This window comes from Leucoraja erinacea, chromosome 33 (genome assembly GCF_028641065.1).
Source record: "Leucoraja erinacea ecotype New England chromosome 33, Leri_hhj_1, whole genome shotgun sequence".
Classification (NCBI taxonomy): domain Eukaryota; kingdom Metazoa; phylum Chordata; class Chondrichthyes; order Rajiformes; family Rajidae; genus Leucoraja; species Leucoraja erinaceus.
The window spans coordinates 13,038,631-13,064,449 of record NC_073409.1 but is presented as its reverse complement, the minus strand read 5'-3'; the positions used below and the strand labels follow the sequence as shown (position 1 = coordinate 13,064,449).

Genomic DNA, 25,819 nt, shown 5'->3' with positions numbered 1-25,819 from the left:
TTTTGTGTCTATCTTTGGTGTAAACCAGCATCTGCAATTCCTTCTTACACATTTCCAAAAGACAGTTGACTCAACAGTTCAACTAGGATTGTTAATTTAAATGAAAATAAATGCTGTAATGGAAATTATTTGTAACACGATCCACTGGATTGGTTGCTTGGATGAAGGGCTGATCTATAGAATTTTAACGAAGTTTGGGTAAATGTAATCGACATTGAATATTCTGAGAGGCCTCACGGGTTTGTTGTAACCGAGATAGGAGGTTCACTGGAGGTTATAATTCTTTGGAATTTTTCACTACAAAAAACTGTGCATGCTGAAGAATTTCTCCTACAATTGCTTACGTGAATGCACAAGATCAGATAGGAGTGAGAAAGATCTCTCCATTTTCCATTCTAACAACATTTGTGTTGTTTGTCCACAGATTTTTCAAGTGAATTGCCTCACTTTTCTTGCCCTGATTTGGTGAACAAATATGCCATAACAGAAAGGTTAGACTTTTCCTACTACCTGCATCATGGGCGCCCATCATATGCTTTTGCAACTTTCCTTGTTCAGCAGTTGGTGAAGAGCAATTCACCCAAGCAGTTGTAAGTATTTTAAGAAATTGCCGTGCAGTACTGCTCTAAATATCACTAAGTATGAAATGTGGGTGCTCTTGGTTCAGTTGAACATGTCCATGTTCGTGGAAGTCATTAATTTGAAAAAAAATACATATCATATTTTTTCCTGTTTATGTTTGGTCTGTGTTGTCATAAGGGGTTTATTATATAGCATTTGGCAACATTATTCAAGAACCAAGCTGATTCTAACGTGTAAAACACAAAGTGCTGGATGGAAAGCCAGGCAGCATCTGTGGAGGGAAATGGACAAACAATGGTTTGCTTTGGGACCCTTCTTCAGACTGACTATAAAACTTTTTTTATTGTTTCCTATAAATATTCTTACTAGTAAAGGGCCCTCCTAGCCATGTCTTTACTAAATGTACACTGTTCTAACTCTCTACCTAATCTTTAATCTTGTTTGGGACATTTCCTTTTTGATTCACTGAGCTGTTTTTCTTTGTTCAAGTCTCTTGTGAGTAACTCAATTTAATGCTTTCTTAAAGACAACACCAAAAAATGGATATAATATCTTTGAAGTCCAACTTTGAGTTAGAAAGGTGTTATCCAACCAATCAGTCATAGGATCAAAGCTGAAACTCCAGATCAGATTTAAAAGCTCTGGAATACAAAGGTGCAATTATTCAAAAGCATCTACATGAGGCCCTGAATCAGGAAGATGGCATCTATCATCAGTGAGTCCCACCATCTGGGCCATGCCCTCTTCTTGTTCCAACTGTTGTGCAGGAGGTACAGAAGCTTGATGTCCTAAATCACAAGGTATAGGAATAGATTATTTCTTATAATTATCAGGAAAGTCAGGGCGGCGCGACTCACCCGTTGCAGCAGCCCCTACAGCCTGTCTGTCTTTTTTTTATTTTTTGTCTAGTTAAATGTAGTGTTTGGTGTTTTTTAATAGTATTTTTAAATGTGTAAATGTGGGGAGCGGGGGGGGAGGGGGAAACTGTTTAAATCTCTTCCCTGTCCGGGAGACCCGACTTTTTCCCTGTCGGGTCTCGGCTGTCGTTGGGGCCTAGCACCGTGGAGCGGCCTCCAGCCTGAACGACCCGGGGGCTCGGGAGACTGCGGAGCTGCGGAGCTGCGGAGCTGCGGACTACTCACCATCGTGGGGCTGGCCGGCCTTGGAGCGTGGGGAGCGGCGGTGACTCGCTGCTGCGACTCGACTCCTGGGGCTCGGAGGCTCCAGCAACGCAGCTGCAGGTCCGGTGGACTGGGACATCGGGAGCTCGCGGGTCTGGGAGGAGAGAGAGAGACCGCTTCCCGGAGCTCCCGCAACGCGACTTCTCCAGCCCGTGTCGCGGGGTTGGAACAACCCGGACCGGGACAGTACATCACCCGGCACGGCTTCATGGCCGTGGGACTCACCATCGCCCGTGGGGGTTCCAACCTTGGACTTTCAGACCGGGAGCGGGGCCGTAAATCGCCCCGCGCGGCCTAAAATGGCCGTGGGACTCATCATCGCCCGCCTGGGCCCTGGACATCGGGAGAGACACGGAGAACAGGGGAGAGAAAAGACTTGCCTTCCATCACAGTGGCTTCACTGTGATGGATGTTTGTGTGAATTTAATTATGTGTATGTCTGTAAGACAGTGTCTTTGTTTGTATGGCTGTGGAAACAACATTTCGTTTGAGTCTCACTGGGGCTCAAATGATAATAAATTTGTATTGTATTGTAAATTTGTATTGTATAGGTTCTTGGAATGACCTGCAGATAACAAAAAGAGGCTGGAGTCGAACACAGCAGCCTAGTTTTATAGGCAGCTGTCATGTGATGCAGTGTTTGTCCTACTAAACAGAACACCAAGGACAACCTCTTGCACTACCATGGACTCTAATTGTGTTTTTTCACTATCTAATTTTGCTCAGTCTTTTTCTTTTCACTTTGAATAATTTATACATTTTTATATTCTGTGTGATGTCTAATCTATGTGCCTGTAATGCTGTTGCAAACAACATTTTCATTGTACCTGTACCTCACCACACTTCTGCCTGTGATAATATACTCGACTTCACTTGAATTGTATGAAACATTTTAAGTAGATTCTGCCTATTCCACAAAACATAGAAATTACAATACCTAAAAGAAGAGAGCAGGGAGTTATCACTAGTGTCCTTGCCACCATTTATTCCCTCACCAATGCCACTAAAGCAGCCTATGTGGTTGCTAAAGATAGACACAAAAACCTGGAGTAACTCAGCGGGGTAACTCAGCGGGTCAGACAGCATCTCCAGAGAAAAGGAATAGGTGATGTTTTGTGTTGAGACCCTTCTTCAGACGGAGTTGTAGTTGATAACTTGTGGGAGTTTTCTGTGGGCATATTAACACAATTTACCGCATCACAACAGTGACATAACGTAAGGAGTAGTTAGCCCTAAAGCACTCTGGAATCTCTTAAATCAATGAAAGGCACGATGTAAATACAGAAAAAACCAAAGCTATTAATAAATAATATTAGCGTGTGGATCAATATTAGTGTGTGTCATGCACGGGGACGGTTCATTCAAACGCAGAAGATGCAAAACTGGCTCCTCCTCACAAAAAGGTAGCCGGAGTCAAAAATGTAGCATTTGAAAATAATCTACCTCCCTCTGCAGTGAGCAATATACAAATAATTATCCGATTTTTAATGTCTAAATTTAGTTATTTACTATCTAATAATGGGACTAATTTTATGGTGCCTTTTGTTGACTATTACAAAATGTAATGTTCCTTTTGCTGAACTGCAATAACAAAATACTTCAGATGCTGGAAATGAATATAAAAGCAGAAATTATTTTGTTCAGCCCGAGTGATTTTCTGTGAACATGCCTTTTCCATGATAATTGCAGACCTGATTTGTTCTCCTTTCTGATTCAGGATCGAGCGAGTGAGCACTGAAGCGTACGTTCTTGGATTAGCCCACTTCACCGTACCTGTTGTTGCCACAGCATGTGTTGCCTTTCTTGAGCTACTTGGTGTTGGCAGCTTTAAACTTAGAATTGACCTTAAAGTGACAAATGTGGTTTTGAAACATCAGTGTACAAACACTGAAGAGTCTCAACACAACTTATTACAACATGCTTTGGGTAATTATCTTGCTTCTCTTGACGTGCGATGTTCCATCATAGTGAGAATTATCAATTAATGCGAATATTGTGTTGTATATTATGTTAAGGGGATGTTCATTGGGCAGTATTTAATGTGTATGAAACAATATAAATTGCAAGGTTTTTTGTCTTGACATCATTGTCCATCATCCATTTTGCCTTGTGGTTTGGATAGAGTACAATCCTGGGTACCAGCTATTTAGCAGTGTTCATGTTTTGTAAAACACATTATGATCTCAAGTAACTCAACTTGCACTTACAATAGTTGGTAGACGTGTATTGACGGTTCTTTGCCTTGTCCTCCTGGTTTATCTTGAGAAATGTCTGATATTTGTTGTATTGACAGAGAGACCAGGTAATTCTACACTGGGACAATGGGCTATCCCGCCCGGAGAGTAAATATATCCTGCTGTGCTTGTGCTTTTCTTTACCGCTGCCACCCACATTGACACTGGAAATCACGATTCCAGATCACCTGCCATCTAGAGCAAGGAAAGATAGTCATGGCCCACCACAGAAACACGCCCTTCAGCCAACTATATTTATGTTGACTGTTTTGCCAGTCCATATTGATCCTATTTTCCCAATTAAGGCATGTTTCCTTCTGTACCTTGCCTATCTAAATGCCCCTTAAACGTAGTGGTGGTATCTGACTCTTTCACCACCTCAGGCAGCATGTTCCAGATGTCGACAATCCTCTATGTAAACAAAACCTTTTCCTTCAGATTAAAGAGTCCTTCCTTTCACCTTAAACCTATGTTTTTGATACTCTACCAAGGGAAAGGGATTCGATCTATCCTGTTTATGCCTTTCTTAATTTTACATACCTCTATGAAGTCACCCCTCAGCCTTTGCTCCAGGGAAAATAAGCCCAGCCTATCCAATCTCTTCTTGTAATTAAAGAACTTCAATCCCGACAATATTGTGCTGAATATTCTCTGCACACTCTCCTGCACAACCATAACCTTCCTTTCATATGGTGACCAGAACTGTGTACAAGACTTCAGTGCGGACTAAGCAATATTATGTAAAATTACTACAAGGCATCCCAACTTTACATTTAATGCTCTGACCTATGAAGACAAGCATGCTACATTCCTTCTTCACCGTGTTGTGTTGCTGCTTTCAGAGAACTGTGGATGTACTCCATGGTCCCACTGTTAATCAACATTTCTTAACGTCCTATTTTATTGTATCTGTCTTGCCTCTTTTGGATTTCCCAAAAATGCATCACCTCACACTTCCAAGCTGCTCTTCCATCTGCTGGATGAACACCCTTTAGAAATTCCTTTAATTTGGGTTGTTCTCTCATAGCAATGAGCAGAGAGTTCTACAAGCAGCATAGTTCTGGCAAGTTTACAAGTAAATAGTGATATGCTCCAGGTGGCACGTTCCATTGTAGTAGGCAAACCTGTGGTGGAAAAGATACGATGAAGGGAAATATTTGAATAGCAGCTCTCCAACAAAGGCTGTGAAAATGGAGAGATTCACATTTAAGTCAAGATTTGCCGCAAAGGAATATTGGTAGTATTTAGAGTAGTGATAATAAAAGTCTATGAACATTTTACTAGTTCAGAGGACTGATCCTCAGGGTTTTCTTTTTACATTAAATTTAGATTTACTTATAACTCTAATGTAGAATAACACAGTCGTTTTTATTTATTTACGTATTTCCCGGCGACATTTTGAGTTGCTAAATTTTGGGGGGGGAAAACATTTGCCGTGGTGGTGGCCATTTGCATTGCGTATTGTTGATAGCGCTGCAGGCCACATCCTCAGCCTGTGAGCAGCGCCCGATCCAATAGAGCCCCAGGCTGTTGCGGGGCCTCCAGCGGCCCACTCCACCAGCACCCCGCCTTTCGACGCGCTGTTCCCTTGCCTCCGCTCTGCCTCCGTGACCCGGGTCACCTCCCGCAGCTGACCGTGGAACCCCCAGACCGCCTCCAAGCCCCCAGCCCACTCACCGTCACCATTCCCTCCGTAACATTCTGACTAACCCCTTTAGAACTTCTCATTTTCTGATGAACTTTTGTTTATGATTTCAGCATCGGTTAGTGAGCCAATTTCCATGTTCACTGGACACTGCAATAAAGTCATATGTAAATACATTTTTTAATTAATCCCTGATGTCTTATTGTGTTTTTTCCCAGCTGAAAAACTTCAGAACTTGGTTGAAGGGAATCGATTATCAGCAGAAGAATTGCTTACACATTTAGAGAATGCTACTTGGGAGAACATACAAAGAAAAAATATAAGGAGGTATCAAAAATGTGCAACCATAACTAATCTCTCGCTTTTTGTACAATTGTTACGGTGCAGCTTCATCAAATCAGAAATAACATTGAGCTTATTGAATTGCAGGGTATCTTTAGAAGCTGGTCAGGAGTGGTCACTGATGGCACAATTCTGCAGGCTTCATGACATCCCCCTGAGCATGGCCTACCTTCAGGCTTGTGCCCAAGAAGATGAATGGCTGCAGTTTATAGTATTTGCTCAACTTCACAACTACCAACCAGAAGAGGTAAAATGCTTGAAATATTAAGTTGCATTTGCTTCCTCTTTGCCTCTTTTCCTTCTCGTGTCACCACATTTTATTATAGACAATTGAACAGTCTGTTTCCATCTCTGCTAATATGATTTTGGAGTGAGATTTGGTTTACGTGACCCTTGATATGAATGTCTTTGTGCCCTTGCTTTTGTACATTGCCTTCCTCTACCACACTGGTGGGAAAACTCTAGGCTAGAAGTCTGCCATTTATAAACAAGCCAGACAACACCTGAAGTTAGGATCAAACCCGGGTCTCTGGTACCATGAGGCAGCAGCTCTACCAGCTGCGCCACTAGCTCCATTTGAAAGAGAGCCTCTTCAGTGGTAACAGTGAAAAGTATGGATGTCACATTGAGATTAAACTGTGTGGGGGCTGACTAAGGGCTTGGAGATAATCTGTAACCCGTGGACCTGCACAGGAATAAAAGTTGACATTTTCTTTCCACACAACTGATTAGTAGAAGGGGATCAGACATTTTGTGCAAAATGTCTTCATGCAGCAGCACTTTTCTGCGAAGAGGAAATTATTCTCTGACAGCTTACTTTTTTTAAAGTCCTCAATGTTGAACTGGAATTGCTCAAGAGAATCTATTATGTTATGTTATCCATAAACCTGAAATATCACCCTATCTATGCACAGGAAAATGTAATGATATGATTGTAAATTGCTTTAAGTACCTTGAGTTGTTCATCAAACGCTAAGAGAGTACTGTAGTGTTCTCTTGCTTTGTTAAACTTTTAAAAACAACCGTGTCCTTATGTTACCATCTGATCCTTTCTATAGGTGAAGAGACTGCTAAAAAACTTCAGTCCCATTCTGCAGGACCACATGACGTTAGCCTTTCAGAATTTGCAATTTGTTTCTCACGAAAAGCCAGCGAGTTGCACTGTGATGAAGAAAGAAGCCGACAAAGAGACCAAGTCCCCAAAAGATCTCTTTCAAGTTCTCTATAGGTGCCAAGATAATACAAATCCATGGCGATATCTTTTGAGTGAGGCAGTACGGCAAAACGCACCAGTGTTGAGCGTTCTGGCTGCATGTTTTCAGGTAGGTGTTTCTTGTTGCTGAATGCACGTAACACCAGTTAATGACATTTTGATCACAGTACGCATAGGGATAATTATGTAGCTATTACAAACCCATTAACGAGTTCAGAAGAGGCTTCCTTTCCCAGAGCACAGACAGAATTGAGGATATGGCTAACAAGTGCGGTGGTTCAGGTGCATAGCTCAGATATTTGATGTTGCATGAAGAAGAAACGATGGAGGATACACAGTTCGAGTTCAAAGATGAGAAAAGGCTGTGTGAGAATAAATATTCCCACATTTAAATGTCCTTTAAATTCGACCTTGTAAATAGCAAATCAATGTGAATATTATTTAAAAAATGAAATATAGTGGATGTTGCAGACGTGAATGAAAAATAGAAACTGCTCTAAATACTCAGGTCCGGTAGCATCTGTGAAGAGAGAAACAGGCATAATCTATCAGGCCTTTCGTCAGAAATTGACAAAGTTAAAAATCAAATGTGTTAAGTTGCAGAGAGGGAAGAGGGGCACAAGATCTAATGAGGCTAATGGTGGTGGCACTGGTGTGAAGGCTAATTTCAGGTGATATCTCTGGTGGAAATATAATCCGAATAATGTTAGAGGAAAGATGCAATAAAAACCACACAGTGGGAGTGGGATGGAGCTTTAAAGTGACAACTAACAGGAAATTCCCTTGGAAACAGAGAGGTCTTCAGCAAGGCAGTCCATGATGATGAGAAAGAAAGAGTTACAAGAACAGGCAGGTAGTATGGGCAGCTGTTAGAATACTGTAAGGGAGAAGATTAATGCCATGGTAGTAGCAATGTTACAAAATTTTGAGATTTAAAAAATCAAGTCTGCAATTTATCCCATCAGATAAAGCATAACAATAAGTTTAATTTGACACCTAACTTTCATATCTCAAGTAATAAAAAAGTTATGGCCATTTTCATACTCGGAAATTAGCATCTTGTTCCCTATTGATTTTCTATGGACATAACAAAAAAGCTGTGATCGTGGACAGTCAAAAGCCCATAACCTTCTTAAAAATTAAGAGAACTGAATGAAATTTTCAGTTATCATAGATTGAAGCATTCTGAAACAAATATAAAATAATCTTACTTGGATGACCTGAAATTAAAGCATATAATTAGTTAGTTACCCAATTGTAGCTAATTTCAAACTTCAATTACTAGTCTAAACATCTATCCATTTCTTAATAAATGATTAACATTTTTAAATAGCCTAAGTGTCCAAATAATATTCACAAATAATTCACAATAAAACATGATTTTTAAATCTCATTTACATCAATTTATAGGCCAAATGGAAGGAATTTAGTGTTCATTTGCTGTAAATTAAAGTCAATTTAAATCGGCTTTCTAGTGGGTTCCTGTGAACGCGCTGGTTTAGAACGTTCACATTGCGCTGGATTTGTGCCCTCAAGTGCCCAGAAAAATATTGCGGGATATAAAGAGCCCAAAATGAGCTACTCGCTATAGAAAACTTTATACACAGGGTTATATACAAGCCCCATTTAATGTAAAAATAAGGTACATACCTTTAATTGTTTGCTTTATAAAACCCTGGGGCTGCGAGAGGTTGCGGAGTGAGAGAGTGATTTTTAAACTACTATAAATATTATACAAGGCCATAAAAACTAATAATACCTTTTGCGACGGGGTCTTTCAGCGATTTTCCGTTAATGATTTACTAGGCTGAACATTTTTGATTGGAACAGCCTAGTAAAAATCGCGTTTTAAACCCGCCCCCTCTAAACAGCGTCAAAATCACACACAAGGGGTGGGGCAGATGCTCAACCACGATTCAGGTACGTTTTGTAACATACCTAATGGTAGCATCATGTTGATGGTGGCGGAAATCATGATAGTGGGTGCTGTGTTGAATGTGTGGTCGGCACGGATAAGAGGAACCCTATTGTTGTGGTATAGGATTCATGGAACAGACCTTTCACAGTTTCATCATCCCAGGTGAAGCGGTGACTCCATTTCAGGCATTAGGGCCTCCACTCCGTTTCAGAAACCAAACAAATTGGATGATTGCTTTGTATGGTATGTTTGCACTCATGTTACATAGAAACATAGAAAATAGGTGCAGGAGTAGGCCATTCGGCCCTTCGAGCCTGCACCGCCATTCAATATGATCATGGCTGATCATCCAACTCAGTATCCTGTACCTGCCTTATCTCCATACCCCCTGATCCCTTTAGCCACAAGGGCCACATCTAACTCCCTGTTAAATATAGCCAATGAACTGGCCTGAACTACCTTCTGTGGCAGAGAATTCCAGAGATTCACCACTCTCTGTGTGAAAATTTTTTTCCTCATCTCAGTCCTAAAAGATTTCCCCCTTATATTTAAACTGTGACCCCTTGTTCTGGATTTCCCCAACATCAGGAACAATCTTCCTGCATCTAGCCTGTCCAACCCCTTAAGAATTTTGTACGTTTCTATAAGATCCCCCCTCAATCTTCTAAATTCTAACAAGTACAAACCGTCTATCCAGTCTTTCTTCATATGAAAGTCCTGACATCCCAGGAATCAGTCTGGTTACTCGTGTATGTGCAGCAAAGATCCACTAAGGTCTGGGGGAGTGCGGGAGTTTGCTATATGAGGGTGAATTGAACTGACTGGGCGTGTATTCTAGAGAGTTTAGAAAAAGTGAAAGGAGATCTCATTGAAATTTATAAAATTCTCCACAAGCCAGATGTAGGGAGTATGTTTCTCCTGATTAAGGAGTCTAAGAACCAGAGGTCACTGTTTCACAATATGGAGTAGGCCCTTGTTGATTTTAATGAGAAGGAAAGGATGTTCAATTTCTTCATGTCATATGGGCTCCTCATGTTCCTACTCTGTTTACACATGACTGAGACTTGACACTGAATTCAACAATTTCAGATAATCAGCCTTTCAAATTTGGGTCGGACCTGGCCAATTTGGAAGAAAAGCCAAGCTGAAACATTAACACTGTTTTTCACACTTCACAGGTGCTGCTGTATACGTATTCTGTGATCAATAAATTCAGTCCATAGATTCTTAGTGAACTGTTTGTCTTTTCTCAAAACCTGTTTCTAATTGCCAAGAAATTCTATTTAACCAATGTATATATGTGCAGGATTGACCCGAACATATTTGCATTCCTTAACGAGAATGATAGTAGTCTATTCATTCACAATACCTTTGTAGTGGGTGCCATCCGGTAAATTTAATCATCTGGAGATTGCCACCAATACAGAATTGAATAATGGCATTAGCTTGATTAAGCGTTTATCTAATGTTTTTTGATGACTTTTGAATAGTTATGCTTATCTGTCCGTGTAAAAGAGAATGAAAGCAAATTGGGCACCAATTTTCAGTCTCAGCATAAGGTCAGATTTTTCTTGCTGAATTAAATATTCATACTAAAACCATTGTTACAAATATGTGGAAGAAACTGAAAAAGGAAACTCTTGCGTTTATGGGGCTCATTTCTTGATTTCTGGATCTCTGAAAATATTTTATGCAGTGTAGTCACTTTTACAGGAAACATGGTAGCCAATTTGAACATGGTAAGTTCTCTAAATCACCTCTTGTTAAAATGACTAGATCATTTTTTTTTGATTGAATGTTAAACATTGACTGGGACATTGCTCCAAAACATTACCCAAACATTAGCTCACATCCCCTTCCATTGTTGAATATGCTGATATGGATCTCCTAAAACCCACTAGAGAGACATGATCTTGGTTTAATACGATGTAATAGTTACATGGCTTTAAGCAATCTTTCTTCAATCACTGCATTATCCTGTAGAATGACCCTGACTTTCAGCTGGTATTTACGACTTTAGAAAAAAAACAAATAGCCTATTACTCAGTAATTTCCATCAGATTGCCCTTGTTTGAAATCACATCACAAGGATTGTATGTAATTATAATTGTATTCTGATAATCAAAGCCAGGCATTTTTGTTTTAACCTTGCAACGTGGAGAATTGGCAACACGTAGAGCACTGTTTGACTACATATTTTTCAGGATGTGTAATACAATGGAAACTCACCTCTCACCTCTCCTGGATTCCCTGGGAGAGCATTTAGTTCATTTGAGAACTAGAGTGGATTAATGTGGCATTGTAGAGGAACATGCTTTTTAAACTTGGTGAGCCTCTATGAGACCCAGATTGTCAGATGGTGTACTTTCTAGACATTACTGAGAAATAATTTGAATTGTTGAACTCTGACGCAGTATGAAATTATAATCTCCAAATAATTTGACTTTCATTCCAGTTATTAGTACTGAATACATATTAAAATAAGATTTGGTGTACATATCAATTGAAAACAAGCTAATCTCTCAACCTTTGCATAAAATAGAGAAATAGTTTGTTTAAAAGCCTGCTGCAATTTGACAACATGTTGCATCCGGAATTATCCTTTCTGTTTTAACTTAGAAATAATTATGAGTGAATTACAACATGTCCTTATGTGTTTGAATGTTATATAGCTTCCCTCACATCCTGTCTGTTTTCGCCTGCTACCCTCACTTGTAAATAGTTGGTGCAAACATGTAAAAGTTTTTTTATTAACCCTGTGTCTGACTTCCACTTGAGTTTACTCTTGACCTTTCAGCTTCCCACCAGGAAGCCAAGGACTTGACCTCTCTCTTGTCCCCAGCTCTCTGCCCAAGAGCTGCCTTGCATTGTAAATAATCTAGCTGTCCTCATGTTGACTTCCTGGGCAGCTGCATCCTTCTGACCTCTTGATATCACACCCCACCCTCGCTCTCACAAATGTGACAACGGAGCCTATTGTCCCAAAGTGAGACCGAACAAGGGCAGAGGCTTCAACTGTGTTGAAATCACATTTTCAGAATATGCTCTCTGGGACCTAAGCCCTTGAGAACTAAACTTTACTTAATCACAGCATCTTAAAGTAAATGACCTGATATTCCATAGGTGTGACAGAATATCATATTCAAGGAAAAACGTCCTAATACAAATTTAGAATGCTTCCTCACAGATTTATGGAATATCACTAGTCTGGAGAAACTTAGCTACATATGGAATCCACGTAATTCAGTGACCTTGGTCTCCAGTCAAATCTGTGTATGAAACGATTTAAAATTTGTCTGAACTGATCTTTACTAGAACATTCATCATTGAAAGGAAGTGCTTATGTCGATAAATCCTCATTATATAAAGCAAAGTTTTCATTGTGCCACACATGATCCGTCAACTAACAGATAAATTGCTGATGTAGTCTTATTATTGATGACACTTTCTAACGTTTAAACATTTTCCTATTAAAGCCCATATGGAAAATTCATGAAATTTAAATTTAGAGACTCATGAACTTTTATATGAGACCCTTTATCATAACTAACTTTTTCTGAGAGCTATAAAAATGATATTAAAGAATTCAACTGAGGCGATCATCTACATGACAATAATATTTTATGTTTTTAAATTTCATTGTCTACAGAGGTGATGGGATTTGAATTTATCTGACAGATAATTTAGTCTGGATTTCTACTTAATCACCACAGAATGTATTCATGAGGTGAGGCAGGAAGATGGGATTAAGTGACTCCAGTCATAGAGTTACACAGGACGGAAGCAGGCCCTTCTGCACAACTTTATATTATGATCAAGGTGCCTTCCTGAGCCTTTGCCTGCCTTTGGACCGCATCCCCACCAAACCTTTCCTTTACATGAAACTGACTAAGTGTCTTATAAACATTGCAATTGTATCTGACTCTACTACTTACTCTGACAGCCACTTCCTTACACCCCACACCTCAGGGTGAAAACTTTGCCCCTGAGCTCAAGTCTTCCCCCTCTCACCTTAACCCTATGTCCTCTACTTTTTACACTACCCTACCCTGGAAAAACAACAGACCATTCATTTTATCTGTGCTCTTCATTATTTTATAAACCTGTATAAGGTCGCCCCTCAGCCTCCATCACTGTATAGATCTGGATTAAGCTGGGGGCAGGAAAATCTATGACTCGAGAGGTAATGGTTTTAGCCTTCAGCGCTATCTCTATTCCAGTGCTGCAGTGAGGAATTACTCTCCCTCTCATTCACAGGAAACTGATGTTCTTCAGTGTCTTTGTGTTTGGATTGTGATGTCCTCTGATAATGTGACCATCTCTGAAGTTACAAAACACCTTGATGATTCGGTGGAGTACCACGAGTGGAATCTCCACGATCTGTCGCTGATGTGGAAGGTGCTGTTGGGAAGAAGGAAAAGTAAACAACTTGTCCGAGGATTTCAACTTTTTCAGAAGGTAGTGGGTGATGCATATATTTCATTGGAAATAAAAATGTAAAACGTTGGAAATATTCAGCAGTTTAGACAGTGTCTGTGGAGAAAGAAATGGGCTGAATATTTGAAGGTGATGACCTTTCATCATAATAGGTCGGTGACATCTGTTATAGCAAAATGCCATCGATCTGGAACATTAGCTCTGCTATGTGGATGCTATTGGGCGTTTCCAGCATTTTCTGGTTTATTTTTGATCTACAGCAAGCATTTTGACATGTTTTTCAATGTACTTTGATCTGGAATATCTTGGCCAGTATATATGAAAAGTTTATCAAAGCATAGAAAGACAGCCTAGTGGGTCTCCATGCTGCTTGACTTTGCCAACCACCTGAATTATCATTTAATTCGTTCTGTTGGGATAGCCGACTTTACTGAGCAAAGTGGATCATTTGAAATTACAAAAGAAAATATTGCGGACTGCTGGAAATTGGAAATAAAGATCGATTGATAATATGTAATATAAAGGAACTGCAGGTGCTGGTTTATACCAAAGATATACGCAAAATGCTGGAATAAATCAGCGGGTCTGGCAGCATCTCACTCTGCGAGTCTGAGGAAGGGTCCAGACCCGAAATGTCACCCATCCATGTTCTCCAGACAAGCTGCCTGATCCAGAGAGTCTCTCCAGCATTTTGTGACTTGCGCTCATATCGTGGAGGGAAACAAACTGATCCTTTTGTATGACTTTATTGCCAGTGTCGGGCAATTTACAAACCTCTGGAAAGGAATGATTACCAAATAGTGAGTATGGAATGCTAATTCAAATGGAGTTCAAATTCTAAAACTTGCAGACAAGGAAGTGAAAGTTCACAGCCTTATCTCCCATGACAGGAAGAGGAAAATGTGACAGAAAATCTCAAAGGTATTGTAATTGTGACTGTTAATAAAGGAGACGCATCCGATTGCAGAAACTACATATTGCTGAAACAATATCTCTGAAACAGTTCTGTTGTGCTAAGAGATGTTGAAAACCCCAAGACAGTATTTGCAGATGAGAGCTCTTTGACCAACTTTCCTCCCTTGGTCAATATCGCCAAAATGATGGATCATTTGTTCATTTATCTTGTTGCTTACTTTGTGAGTTTGCAGTTTGTCTACAATGTTATGCATAAACCTGTCGCTCTATAGCATTTTCACTGCTCGTATTGTACATCAGTTTTGTAGACAAAAATACATTGCTTGGTTTGTAGCTGAACTTGACACCCAATGTTATAAATTTCAGACATTAATAAAAGAGTGTATTTTTCCCCTAGTTAACTTAACTTGATTTTTGTTTTTTGAAGGACTGTCCCTGGGTCTGCATGCTGGAGATGTATAAACTTTGCACAGAAAACAAAAATTACCAAGAAGCAACATTGAAGATTCAAGAATTCCAAAAATGTCTTGTGTCTGTGAGTCTACAATATATCATCTTTCTGTGTCAGTTGAACTGCCTTGTCTTAAAGCAGAACAGAACATAAGCTGCAATAAAGGCCCTGTCCCACTTTTCCGAGTTACTCACGAACTCTCCCGAGTTTCCCCCTTGATTCGAACTAGGGCAATGTCGAGTAATATCGGTAGCGAGTCCGTAGGAGTCCGTAGATGTTTCGTAGTGGCTCGTAATGCCAGCCGTAGGAACTCGGGGCATCAGGTAAGTCGAGACGTTTTTTCAACATGTTTAAAAATGCCCACGAGTTTTTGAAAAAAATAGCCCCGAGTACCTGTTACCGTAATTCTCCGAGTTCAAATCAAGGGGAAAACTCGGGAGAGTTTGTGAGTAACTTGGGAAAGTGGGACAGGGCCATTAATCAGAGATGCACACTTTGTGTTTTCCCATGTGTAGTATAAGTATGACTGTATGGCACATCAAATTACTCGTATGTTACAAAACATACTTGGCTGATAAAGTAAGTATGAGTATGTGGGACTTGAGTGCAGTGCCCTTCGACACCTAAGTCCTACACACAAGAAAACACAAAATGTGCATCTCTGACATATCTAGAAATTTGGGAGTAAAACCCACAAACCATTAAACATCTGTCCAATGTTTTATTTTACTATTTCATTATCTTATCTCTTAAACTTGTAAAGAGCAATTCATAACTTTCAATTAATTTGAATCTGGTGCTCCTGCAAACTACAGCTTTAAAATTGCTTAGCACTGCAAGTGACTTCTGTTTACATGCATACACATGCAAAACTACTTGTGTGAGGATTATATTTTATTTGTGTGCCTGCCATTCAACCTTTCTGTTTATCAATAATTCAAAGGCAAAAAAAAACTCTTGCCTAGATGTAAGATTAGTAGATGCAGTTGTTTAGCATTTAGCATTGTCCCCCTGAGGTTTCAGCGTGCCGAGATTCTCAGACTTGCATTGGGCTTTGTAGTATCAGTGTAGTATATGGCAGATAGGTCAGGGTAGAGAATTAAAATGACAAGTTCAGGGTCACTCTTATGGGCTGAATGCAGTCACTCTGCATAGTGGTGATCTCATCTGCATTTGGGTACATCAGTGGAGAGTAGTCAGTGCAAGTTTGAAGAAAGGCAAATTATTCTGAAACTTCACAGATTGGGTCGTCGAATGGTGGGTCAAGACAAGGTAAAGAGACAGATCAGAAGAGACAGCTGCATCTCCTCTGATTGTATTGGGACGAGCTATGAGGTGGAATGGTAGATATAGAAGAGTAGACCAGGCAGTTGTGAAGGGCATGGGCCCTTCAGTGCTGAATGGGAAAACAAGTGGGAAGGTGGCGTGGTGGTGAATCTCATTGAAGGTGGCAGAAATCGTGAAGGATGATTGGTTGAACATGGAGCCGGGAGAGGTGGAAGATGAGGTTGAGAAGAATCCTATCTCTGATCATGCCAGGAAGAGATGCATTGAGAGAAGAGATGCAGGAAATAGATGGGGTACATTGCCCATGGGCCTGTCAGCATGCTGAGAGAGGCCATCGTCACTAATTTCTGGTTCTCAGAAAGAAAGTTAAGGGGGGTGGGGGTGGAATTGCAGGAAGAATTGATGTCAAGCTATATTTAACAATTGAACTTTATATGTTTAAAGATCATTGAATTTGGCAGCATTAACTGAAGAATAGCAACTGTATGGAAAAACTCTTTCTTTCCCCATCCCCTTTCTCATATCAAATTACATGACAAGGAAGCAATTGTTCACTCTGAGCACTTCATAAATTGTTCTAAATATGTTTCCCATGTCTTAAAGGCTCCTAAGAGATCCATGAGATATCAACTTTCCTGTTGTTCACTCGCTGGCCCATTCTGGGCCTGATCTGGTGTTTCAAAGAGTGTAGGATAACCATTTAAGTTAGGAAATGTATTAGACTCAGCCGTTTCAGCAAGAGAGCCACGTTTGTAAATTTGATCCAGCAGAAATTCTATTAATGCACGTACATTTGAAGCATTTGTAATTTTCTTAGTTCTCAATATTCAACATGGGGTCCTTCGTAGGTTCATAAGCCATAGGAGCAGAGTTAGGCCATTCAGCCCGTCTAATCCACGCCATCATTCATTCATGGCTGATCTATCGTTCCCTTTCAACCCCATTCTCCTGCCTTCTCCCCATAACCCGTGACGCCCTTGTGCACATTAACACGAGTTATTTGTATGATTGAGTATTGCCTAACAATACAAAGGATTGCAGGGTGATAGTTAATGTTGGTGTTTTGTTTGAATGGTGGGTAACTGGAACATCATCCCTGTCAAAGCTGCAGTACATATAAAAAGGTACAAATATTCCACGATGTCAATATGTCATCCTCAGAATTTCCCAATGAACACGGCCCCAATATAAACATAATTTAACTGTATACAATTCAGTGCACACCAGTAGTTTGAGGTATATTTCTAAGTGCTGCATCCACACTACTATTTGTTTTTAACTGGATTGTACAAGATATGTGATGGATTTTTGAAAGATTGTTACATAATGGCACTTAGCCTTTCAAGGAAAGGACACTTGCGTAGTTAAACTTGGATTATTTAGCGTATGAAAACTTTTTCACCAGACAGGAAAGCTCTGCCAAATTTCATGTGTAGTGAATCATTTCTACCATGCCAAGTAGTGGGTGAGTCGATTATCAGTGATGCAGCAAGATCCACATTACATTTAACTGCTCACAGAGCTACAACGTGGCTGTTTCTGCTCATGTATTAGTATACAGTATATGACAAAGGATTCTGAAGCTGGGTTATGGAATACAGTGAAGTTCCCTTTACTGTATGTTCCCTTCCCTTTACGTGGCTTTTCCTTTAAACTGAAGATAGACACAAAATGCTGGAGTAACTCAGCGGGCCAGGCAGCATCTCTGGAGAAAAGGAATAGGTGCCATTTTGGGTTGAGACCCTTCTTCAGACTGGTGGATTCATTCAAAGGTTAAGGAACAATGTTAAAATATTACCAGATGCATGGCCTGGCTGATTTCCAGATCCTCCTCATAATAACCCCGGCTTCATGCCATCTGTGATGACATGGTTTTCATTCCTGGCTCCTTTCCAGAATAAACAAAGAACAGCAGAAAAAATGGTCAGAGAAGCTGGTTTTAATATTATATCCAGTGAAATTCATTACCAGATCAGTTTCCATATTAACACTGCGTTCTCGTTTCAGCACTTCAGGCTCCTCAGTTGGCATGTTGGCATTTGAGATGCACACGTTACATGTCTGCCGCTGAATTCTGCCAATTCCTGGCACTGTTCTTCTTGAAGCTGCCTCATGAGTGAGGTCTTGGAGACTAGATAAAGACCATCACTCTTATTGGCGTAACCATATCCAACTTCATATCCATCGTAACTTCATCTGCAAATCTATTATCAGCAGACTGGCGTTTGCCATCAATCAGGGAATTGTACACAGTGGACTCAACATGAACTACGAGAGAAAAGGAGAGGTTGATGAGTACGAGTTGTTCAACATGTTGTTCAACATATATTCACACAGAGAGTGGTGAATTGGTGTCACAGAGGGTAGTTGAGGCCAGTTCATTGGCTATATTTAAGAAGGGAGTTAGATGTGGCCCTTGTGGCTAAGGGGATCAGGGGGTATATGGAGAGAAGGCAGGTACGGGATACTGAGTTGGATGATCAGCCATGATCATATTGAATGGCGGTGCAGGCTCGAAGGGCCGAATGGCCTACTCCTGCACCTAATTTCTATGTTTCTATCTATCATTTCACTTCTCAGCCTCCTTTGCTTCAGCCTCTCCTTAGATCTCAAGCTCTCCAATCCAGGCAATATCCTTGTGAATCTTTTCTGCATCCCCTTTAGCATAATTATATATTTGCCATAGTGTGGCATCCAGAACTCCACACACACACACGCACGCACGCACGCACACACACAACCATTTTGTACAGCTGTAAAACGATGTCCCGACTCTTGTACTTAGTACCTCAGTCAATGAAGACAAGCGTGTCATACACTTTCTTCACCTTCTTCATACGCCGCCTTCACCTCCCTGCGTACCCTAAAATCTGATTGTTCAACAACATTCCCTAGGGCTCTGCTGTCCGGTGTGAATGTCTTGCACTAGTTTAACTTCCCAAAGCATATGACAGAGTTAAAACCATCAACCAATTCTCTTACTATTCTTCCTGTTGACCTACACTCTTGAAACCTGAAGCAACCATCTTCTCAGTCCACCATATCTACAATTCTGGTGTCATTTGCAAATTTACATGCCCCCTACTTTCTCTTATAATACAGATGACACACATTAATACAGATGACAAACAATTATTTTTTAATAAAATGGCCTGGGGAGGAAAGAAAGAAGAGACAAACAAAATTCTTATATCAAATTCAACATGGTTTCTCTGTTTCCACCATTCAACAGGCAGCAAATTCCAGATACTAATTGTTCATGGCACAATATAAGCTTTCTACAACCAGTTGTCTCTGGTTCTCTTTGCACACGCCTTCCTGACTTGACAAATATATTGCCATTCCTTCTTGGTCACTGTGTTTAAATGCTGAAATTCCTGTCACGATACCATCAAGACATATCTTCACCAGAAAGACCACAGCAGTTCAAAATAATGGCTCATTAAAATCTGTGAAAAGTTGAAATTGTTGATGGTTTCCCTTTTTGAGTGTAATCCCCTCTTGATTTTGACTGAAACCATCTATTCTCTTGTGCTCTAAGGAGAACAATCCCTAATTTGTCTGTCGATGTTAATCCTTTATCCATTGAACTAGTCCAATGATTTTTATCTGCATCTGCTCCAAGGTCTTGACATCTTCATGATGTGGTGCTTGGATTAGATTGGATAGATTCCAAAGGGGAATAAAGTGCAGAGAGATGGGGAAAAAAACAGTGTGGGGGACAATTTGGTTTGTCCGGCAAATGGCTTCTTGTGTGCTTAATGGTTCCATGATATCCACTTGCGACCTTGCCATGACCCGGATCTCCACAGATGTTGTGTAACCATCTTGAACTTCAGATAGTGGACTGCAGAATCTAACAATGGATGGCGCTGGTTTGATAACTTACCATCCTTTAATAGTATATCCTATTCAGTGAATTGCCATTTTACAGCATAGTCAGTGGGTAATCACCGTTTTGAAGGGAAGTACAGAAGATTAGGCAGATATTGAGCTTCATTTGGTGCAGTGTTAATTTTGCGCCTGGTAGATATTTACACAGTTGTTTGTCACCAAGTTGGGAAATCACCTTGCAAATATCCTTTGAAGAAAAGTCCATAGATATTTTACACCGAAATAGAATTATGGATTGTTTCCTAGCGATAACTGATGTTATAATTTTAAAGTACAATTCAGGCAGAATTATATTGAATGTCATTTTTAGTCACAATGTGTAATCTTTATTATACTTACAACAACACAGAAGAAAACCATTTAAATCATGAGCTCCATGCCAGTTCCCAGGGCAATCATTAATCCCATTGCTCTTTTCTTCAACTACCTCTATCCTGCAACTTGCATGTTTTTCATATGCCCATCGTCTCCCTATTAACTCTTTGTGTAAATTGCATACATCAAGGTATAATTTACAACAGCCAATTTACCTACCAACATACCTTTGGGATGTGGGAGGAAACCGTAGAACTCAGAAGAAAGCCACATAGTTATGGAGGGGACATGCAAACTCCACACAGACAGCACCCAAGGCCAGGATGGTCTTGCCGGGTCAAGCCGGGTCCCTGGAAAGGTGAGGCAGCAGCTTTATTACCTGCTGCCAACATCACACTCTCAGGACTAAACCAGATTATGTGCTGAATAACAAGGCTGCATTGATTACATTGTCCATATATACAGTACATTCCATATGTTAACCTAAAATTTGGTCTGTTGATATGAAGGAACATTAAGCAGTTGTGGGCATCCTGCTGAAAATTGTGATAGTGCGTGATAATCCAAGACCACCAGAAGCCTATAGTTTAGCAAAAGTCATAACAAAATAAGAATGTTTCTGAGTATCTTAAAATATTCCAGATGTACAGAACTTGATTCTTACCAGTCTTTATTTTCCTTACCACAGCTGAAGGCTGCAGATAAACCAGACACGAACATTCCAGTGGAGTGGATGGAGTCACAGGCTAGTCTGCTGCTGAAGCTGATGATGCAACAATGTCCAACACAGTATGAACTTGGAAAGCTTTTGCAGTTACTGGCTGATGTGGACTACACCTTTGTATCTAATGGTAAAGATGTTTGCAAATCGAGATCTTTATTAACCTAGTGCTTTTTCCCCATAGAAACCATAGAAATTTGCAGGAGTAGGCCATTCGGGGTGCCTTCATCCAAGTATCCCGTACCTGCCTTCTCTCCATATACTTAGCCACAAGGGATCAAGTCACTATAGCCAATGGGATGGGGAATTCTCAATGTTTTAAAGGATTTCCCCCTTATCCTTTGAGCGGACCCCTTGTCCTGGACTTCCCTAACATCGGGAACTCTTGGGGTGCCTTCAAGTACATCACTACTCTCAAGTCACTAGGGTGGGACCACATTTCAATGTTGGGCCTTTGAGCGGAGTTTTACTCTCATCACTCTCAGGTGGTTGCACATTTACTAAGTGAAGGGGCATATTTCCTGCAGCAGATTAGCCTCTCAGCATTTGCTTGAAGAACTTTATATTTCAAATAGATTGCTCTGTACAAAGGGTTGTATGCCCAGTCTAATTCTCTTTCTTCATCAACTAATTCCCTCTGCCGAGGAAGGTATATTAGATTCTCTTTAAGACAAACGTGTCTTCTGATAAAGGGAATAATAACACCTTGCTTCAGATGTGGTTTCATAAGCCCCAACACATTTGCATTGGGAGTTCTTTATTATTATTCTACAATTCTTTTGTAAAATAGGTTATGATACCGTTTGCTTTCCTTATTTCTTGCTAAACACAGGTTTGCATTCTGTGCGGTATATCATGAAAAACAAACCACTTATTGCTGAGGCTAAGTGCCTGAGGCATTTAGGAACAATATGACCCATAACACTCGATGCTATTTTTTTTCTCGACAATTGTTAGCTTCCTGACCCATGTCCTACATTACAAACAGCTCACATGCAAGTTGCGTGTCAAAATGAAGAGCATTTTCTTCATGAAATCTCCTGTACTGCCTTAGGTTCCTTACAAAATAAAATGACAATCAGGTGCTTCCTCTTGTGTCGGGTAAGAATAGAGCAAGCTACAAACCATCTGTGAACTCTAGTTGTGCACCCACACCGAACTGAATCATTTTGACAAAAGGTTGGGGGCAAGTCATGACCATAGACAATGAAGAATTTGGTTGTCAATAAATAGGAAGCTGTATATAATCCTAATACCATGAAGGCTCCCTGATTCCTTTTATGTGAGGGATATTCGGTTGATTCACATTTCAAACACCTTGTGAAATACATCACAATATATCTGTTCCATAAAAAGGTGCCCTCGTATATTCCTCATTTTTCTAAACAGTCTCAGTGTTAGATTTTCTAAACTGCTCTCCTGCTGTTATATGTGTTTCACGCTCCTTCAGGTGTGATAGCGACTTCAATCAGATATTTTTGTAAATGACAGGCTAGGAGACTGTGCCAGGGTCATATTCAGTGGGAATCCAGGATCAGCATTTGATTTGTAATTGCCTGACACTTTTCAGTACTGTCTGTCATGACCCTTGTACCTTGCCGTTAAGCAAATGTCTAGGACGGCTTTACTGTGCTTGTGAATAAAATCTGGTATCAAATGGAAAAATGCAAGGTAATGAAATCAGCACACAGCTCCCAGATCAGTTTCCATCTGAAGGAGAAGGATGGCATATGGTTTGCATTATTTGTAAAAGCTTTGATTCCTGAACAAGGAAATTAATTTCTTACAGGATAAACCAGAATCTAATCATATGGAAGCAATTTTCTAGTTGTCATGAATCATGCAGGAAGGTGATAGCTTACTGTAACCTCTTTATTCAGCAAATAGGGTATCATTTAAAATTATTTCAAAGACGTCTTTTCTACCTTTTATAGGAGAACAAAAAGCTTGCAAACCAAGTTTCTGCTGAAAGGGAACCCATGATGATTAGATTCATCTTTTCTTTGGTTTGTTAGCGGATGAAAAGTCCCCATTTGGAACTTTTCACAAATGTGAAATACTTTTTGAATAAGTTACTGGTAACAAAATGAAACTCCACAGAACGTTTTCCTTGTATTCTGCTAATGAATGGAACAGCCAGTGTTTGCAGCTCGATAATATTCTACATAAGTACTCATGACCTTTCAAATCTGACTTTGACTTTTGGACACCCTCGTCTAATTTGTCTATTTTAGCAATAGAAGTTCTAATTAAGCAGAAACTGCAAGTAATTTAAACAGGAGAAATTAATATCGATGTTGAGTTACAGTGTGAACAACCACTGTGCATAAACAATGCTAGAGAGGACCAAGCTATGCTTGTCTTCACACACCGTCAGTAGATGGCAGGCTTGCTGTAACCATTAGCTCAGCCCAGGAACAAATTCATCCATTCTGTGGAGGACCAACATTAACTAACTGGGTGCTGGATTCGGGCATTTCTGGGATAAAGTGGGAGACTAGAGAGGGACCAAGACATGGAGTGCGTGTGTGGCAGGAGTAGCACATGGTTCTGATGCGGAGGCAAGAAGTGATTCTACTCACTGATGTTTTAAGTAGGTTTACAAAAATTACTCCTTGTGATCTCCAGTGGTGCCATTTAACAGCCAATAATGGTTAAACCAGTGCAAAACATGAGTTTACTGGGTGTCTTAGCTTGTGTAGTGGTCAGCAATGCAGAGATATCCTTTATAATTCAATCACAGGCTGATACTCGATCCCATTGATGGTGATGTCTGTGTTACTGCCGCACAACAGTCACAGAAATTGTGCCTGAAAATCAGGCAAAACACTCTCCAATTGTTACCCTCATATAACTATACGGACATAGAAACATAGAAACATAGAAAGTAGGTGCGAGAGCAGACCACCAGGTCCATCGAGCCCGCACCGCCATTCGCTCATGGCTGAACACTAAACAGACACACTTACCCACAAACAGTAGACACAAGACACAGAACACAAGACACTACCCTCCCCTTTATACCGCTATCACCCCTCTCCACCCCAAGAACCTCGTGATCTCCTGGGGGAGACATCATATTTATTTTCACATTGTTACAATGAAGGAGTTCTGGAACAATTTTTATAAATATCTCTGATAGTCTCAAGGTTGGGTAACCCTATCAGTCATATGGCATTTTTTCCTTTTCTGGTAACTTTTTTTTTTCAATTTCACCTCTATTGAAGAAAGTGAAACGACAATTTTTGTGAGCCCACCTTGCAGAAACAAGCAACTGGAGTCTGATAAAGGATCCCAGCCCAAAACTTTCCAAGTTCTCCAGAGGTGCTGCCTAACCCATTGAGTTACTCCAGCACTTTGTGTCCTCTTGGCACCTTGAGGCTTTGTTAAAGTCACAGCATCTCCACCAGTTGCCCAATATTAACTTTGTGTAAAACTTCAGCAGTACATTTTGTTATTGGACAAATGCAGTTAATTGTATTTTTTTTAATACAGCATTTGTCTCAGGCAGATATAACAATAACAAGCTAAATGATTTTGATATTAATTTGTACAGTATAAAATGATATTTTTAATCTAAAAAAAAAGCCCCTTCCAGCATTGTTGGACGTCATCATTGGACAACAGGATATTGAAAAACGGTGAAAACTTTTTACCAGTTTTGTAGGTTGTACCAACCCCCATAAATAAATAGTTACCTCAAAGTTTATTCCACATTATTGTCTTATTTTCCTCAGGATAATGGAACGTTGTTACTTGATAAATATTCCAATTGAGTAGTATATAAATGTAAATAATTTGGTGTACATATAGTGGCTGGTGTACATATGGTGTTAAGCTGCTAAATTTGTATAAGATAATTGCAAGCAGTTGAATAAGGGGTGGGAATTAATAAGCTTTCGGGCTTATTCCTGCTCCTTTTCGGACACATACGATTTCATTTATTTATAGATATTGTTTATGACACTTTATAAATATTCTTGTTTTGTTTTTTGTATGCTGTTTCACATTTGCTTTTTATTTTATTCTGTTCGAAATAAATAATAAAATAAAAATTAAATAAATTAAAACATTTTAAAATGTTCACATCTAATTTATGTTGCAATGAATAATTGAAGGTTTGTCTCTCATAATTAGGTCCGGATTTCCAAAAACTGAGCCAACTTGCTCATCTCCTGCAGGAAACGTCAATCTCCATCGATCACTCGCTCTTCTCTGACTGCAGTGTGGAAACCCTACAGTATGTGTGTGGGAATATTCTGAACCAGTTGCAGAAGAAAGGACTCTTTGTTCTTGCGAGGCAGGTGGCTGATCTTGCCGAGTTGACGGTGGACAACTTGCTTGTTGATGAGGTGATGTTTTTGTTCATTTAGTTTGATCATAGGACAAAACTATAAATTAGGTTTAAATGCCTTGGTTTTGGTCATATTCATTGTTTTCTCAGTAGAGGGTATCGATGGAACAAGAGCTGTTCATAGATTTAATTCTGATTGGAAAGTTCCTTAGATTAGATTAGAACCAAAAATAAATGATTGTATTTCAGGACAATACAAAGTGCTTTACAGTACAGCTTGAAATGTAGCCAGTTATAAATGAAGCATATGGTTGGCATTCGTGACAAATACAATTGGATACTGACCATATGTGAGAGGGATATATATTGGCCTGGATGTTGAGGAGAGTT

The 25,819-nt window shown here is 39.9% G+C and overlaps 1 protein-coding gene across 2 annotated transcripts in view; it reads left to right on the top strand.

The window, feature by feature from the left end:
* Window positions 1-25,819, top strand: part of spg11 (SPG11 vesicle trafficking associated, spatacsin) — a 101,922-nt gene that overhangs the window by 51,506 nt on the left and 24,597 nt on the right. For both annotated transcript variants that reach the window (XM_055661384.1, XM_055661383.1), the window contains exons 21-29: window positions 425-590; window positions 3,481-3,689; window positions 5,861-5,969; window positions 6,072-6,231; window positions 7,043-7,306; window positions 13,373-13,573; window positions 14,895-15,002; window positions 21,103-21,265; window positions 25,273-25,487. In XM_055661384.1, coding sequence (XP_055517359.1) covers window positions 425-590; window positions 3,481-3,689; window positions 5,861-5,969; window positions 6,072-6,231; window positions 7,043-7,306; window positions 13,373-13,573; window positions 14,895-15,002; window positions 21,103-21,265; window positions 25,273-25,487 — 1,595 coding nt within the window. The remainder of the gene's footprint in view (window positions 1-424; window positions 591-3,480; window positions 3,690-5,860; window positions 5,970-6,071; window positions 6,232-7,042; window positions 7,307-13,372; window positions 13,574-14,894; window positions 15,003-21,102; window positions 21,266-25,272; window positions 25,488-25,819) is intronic.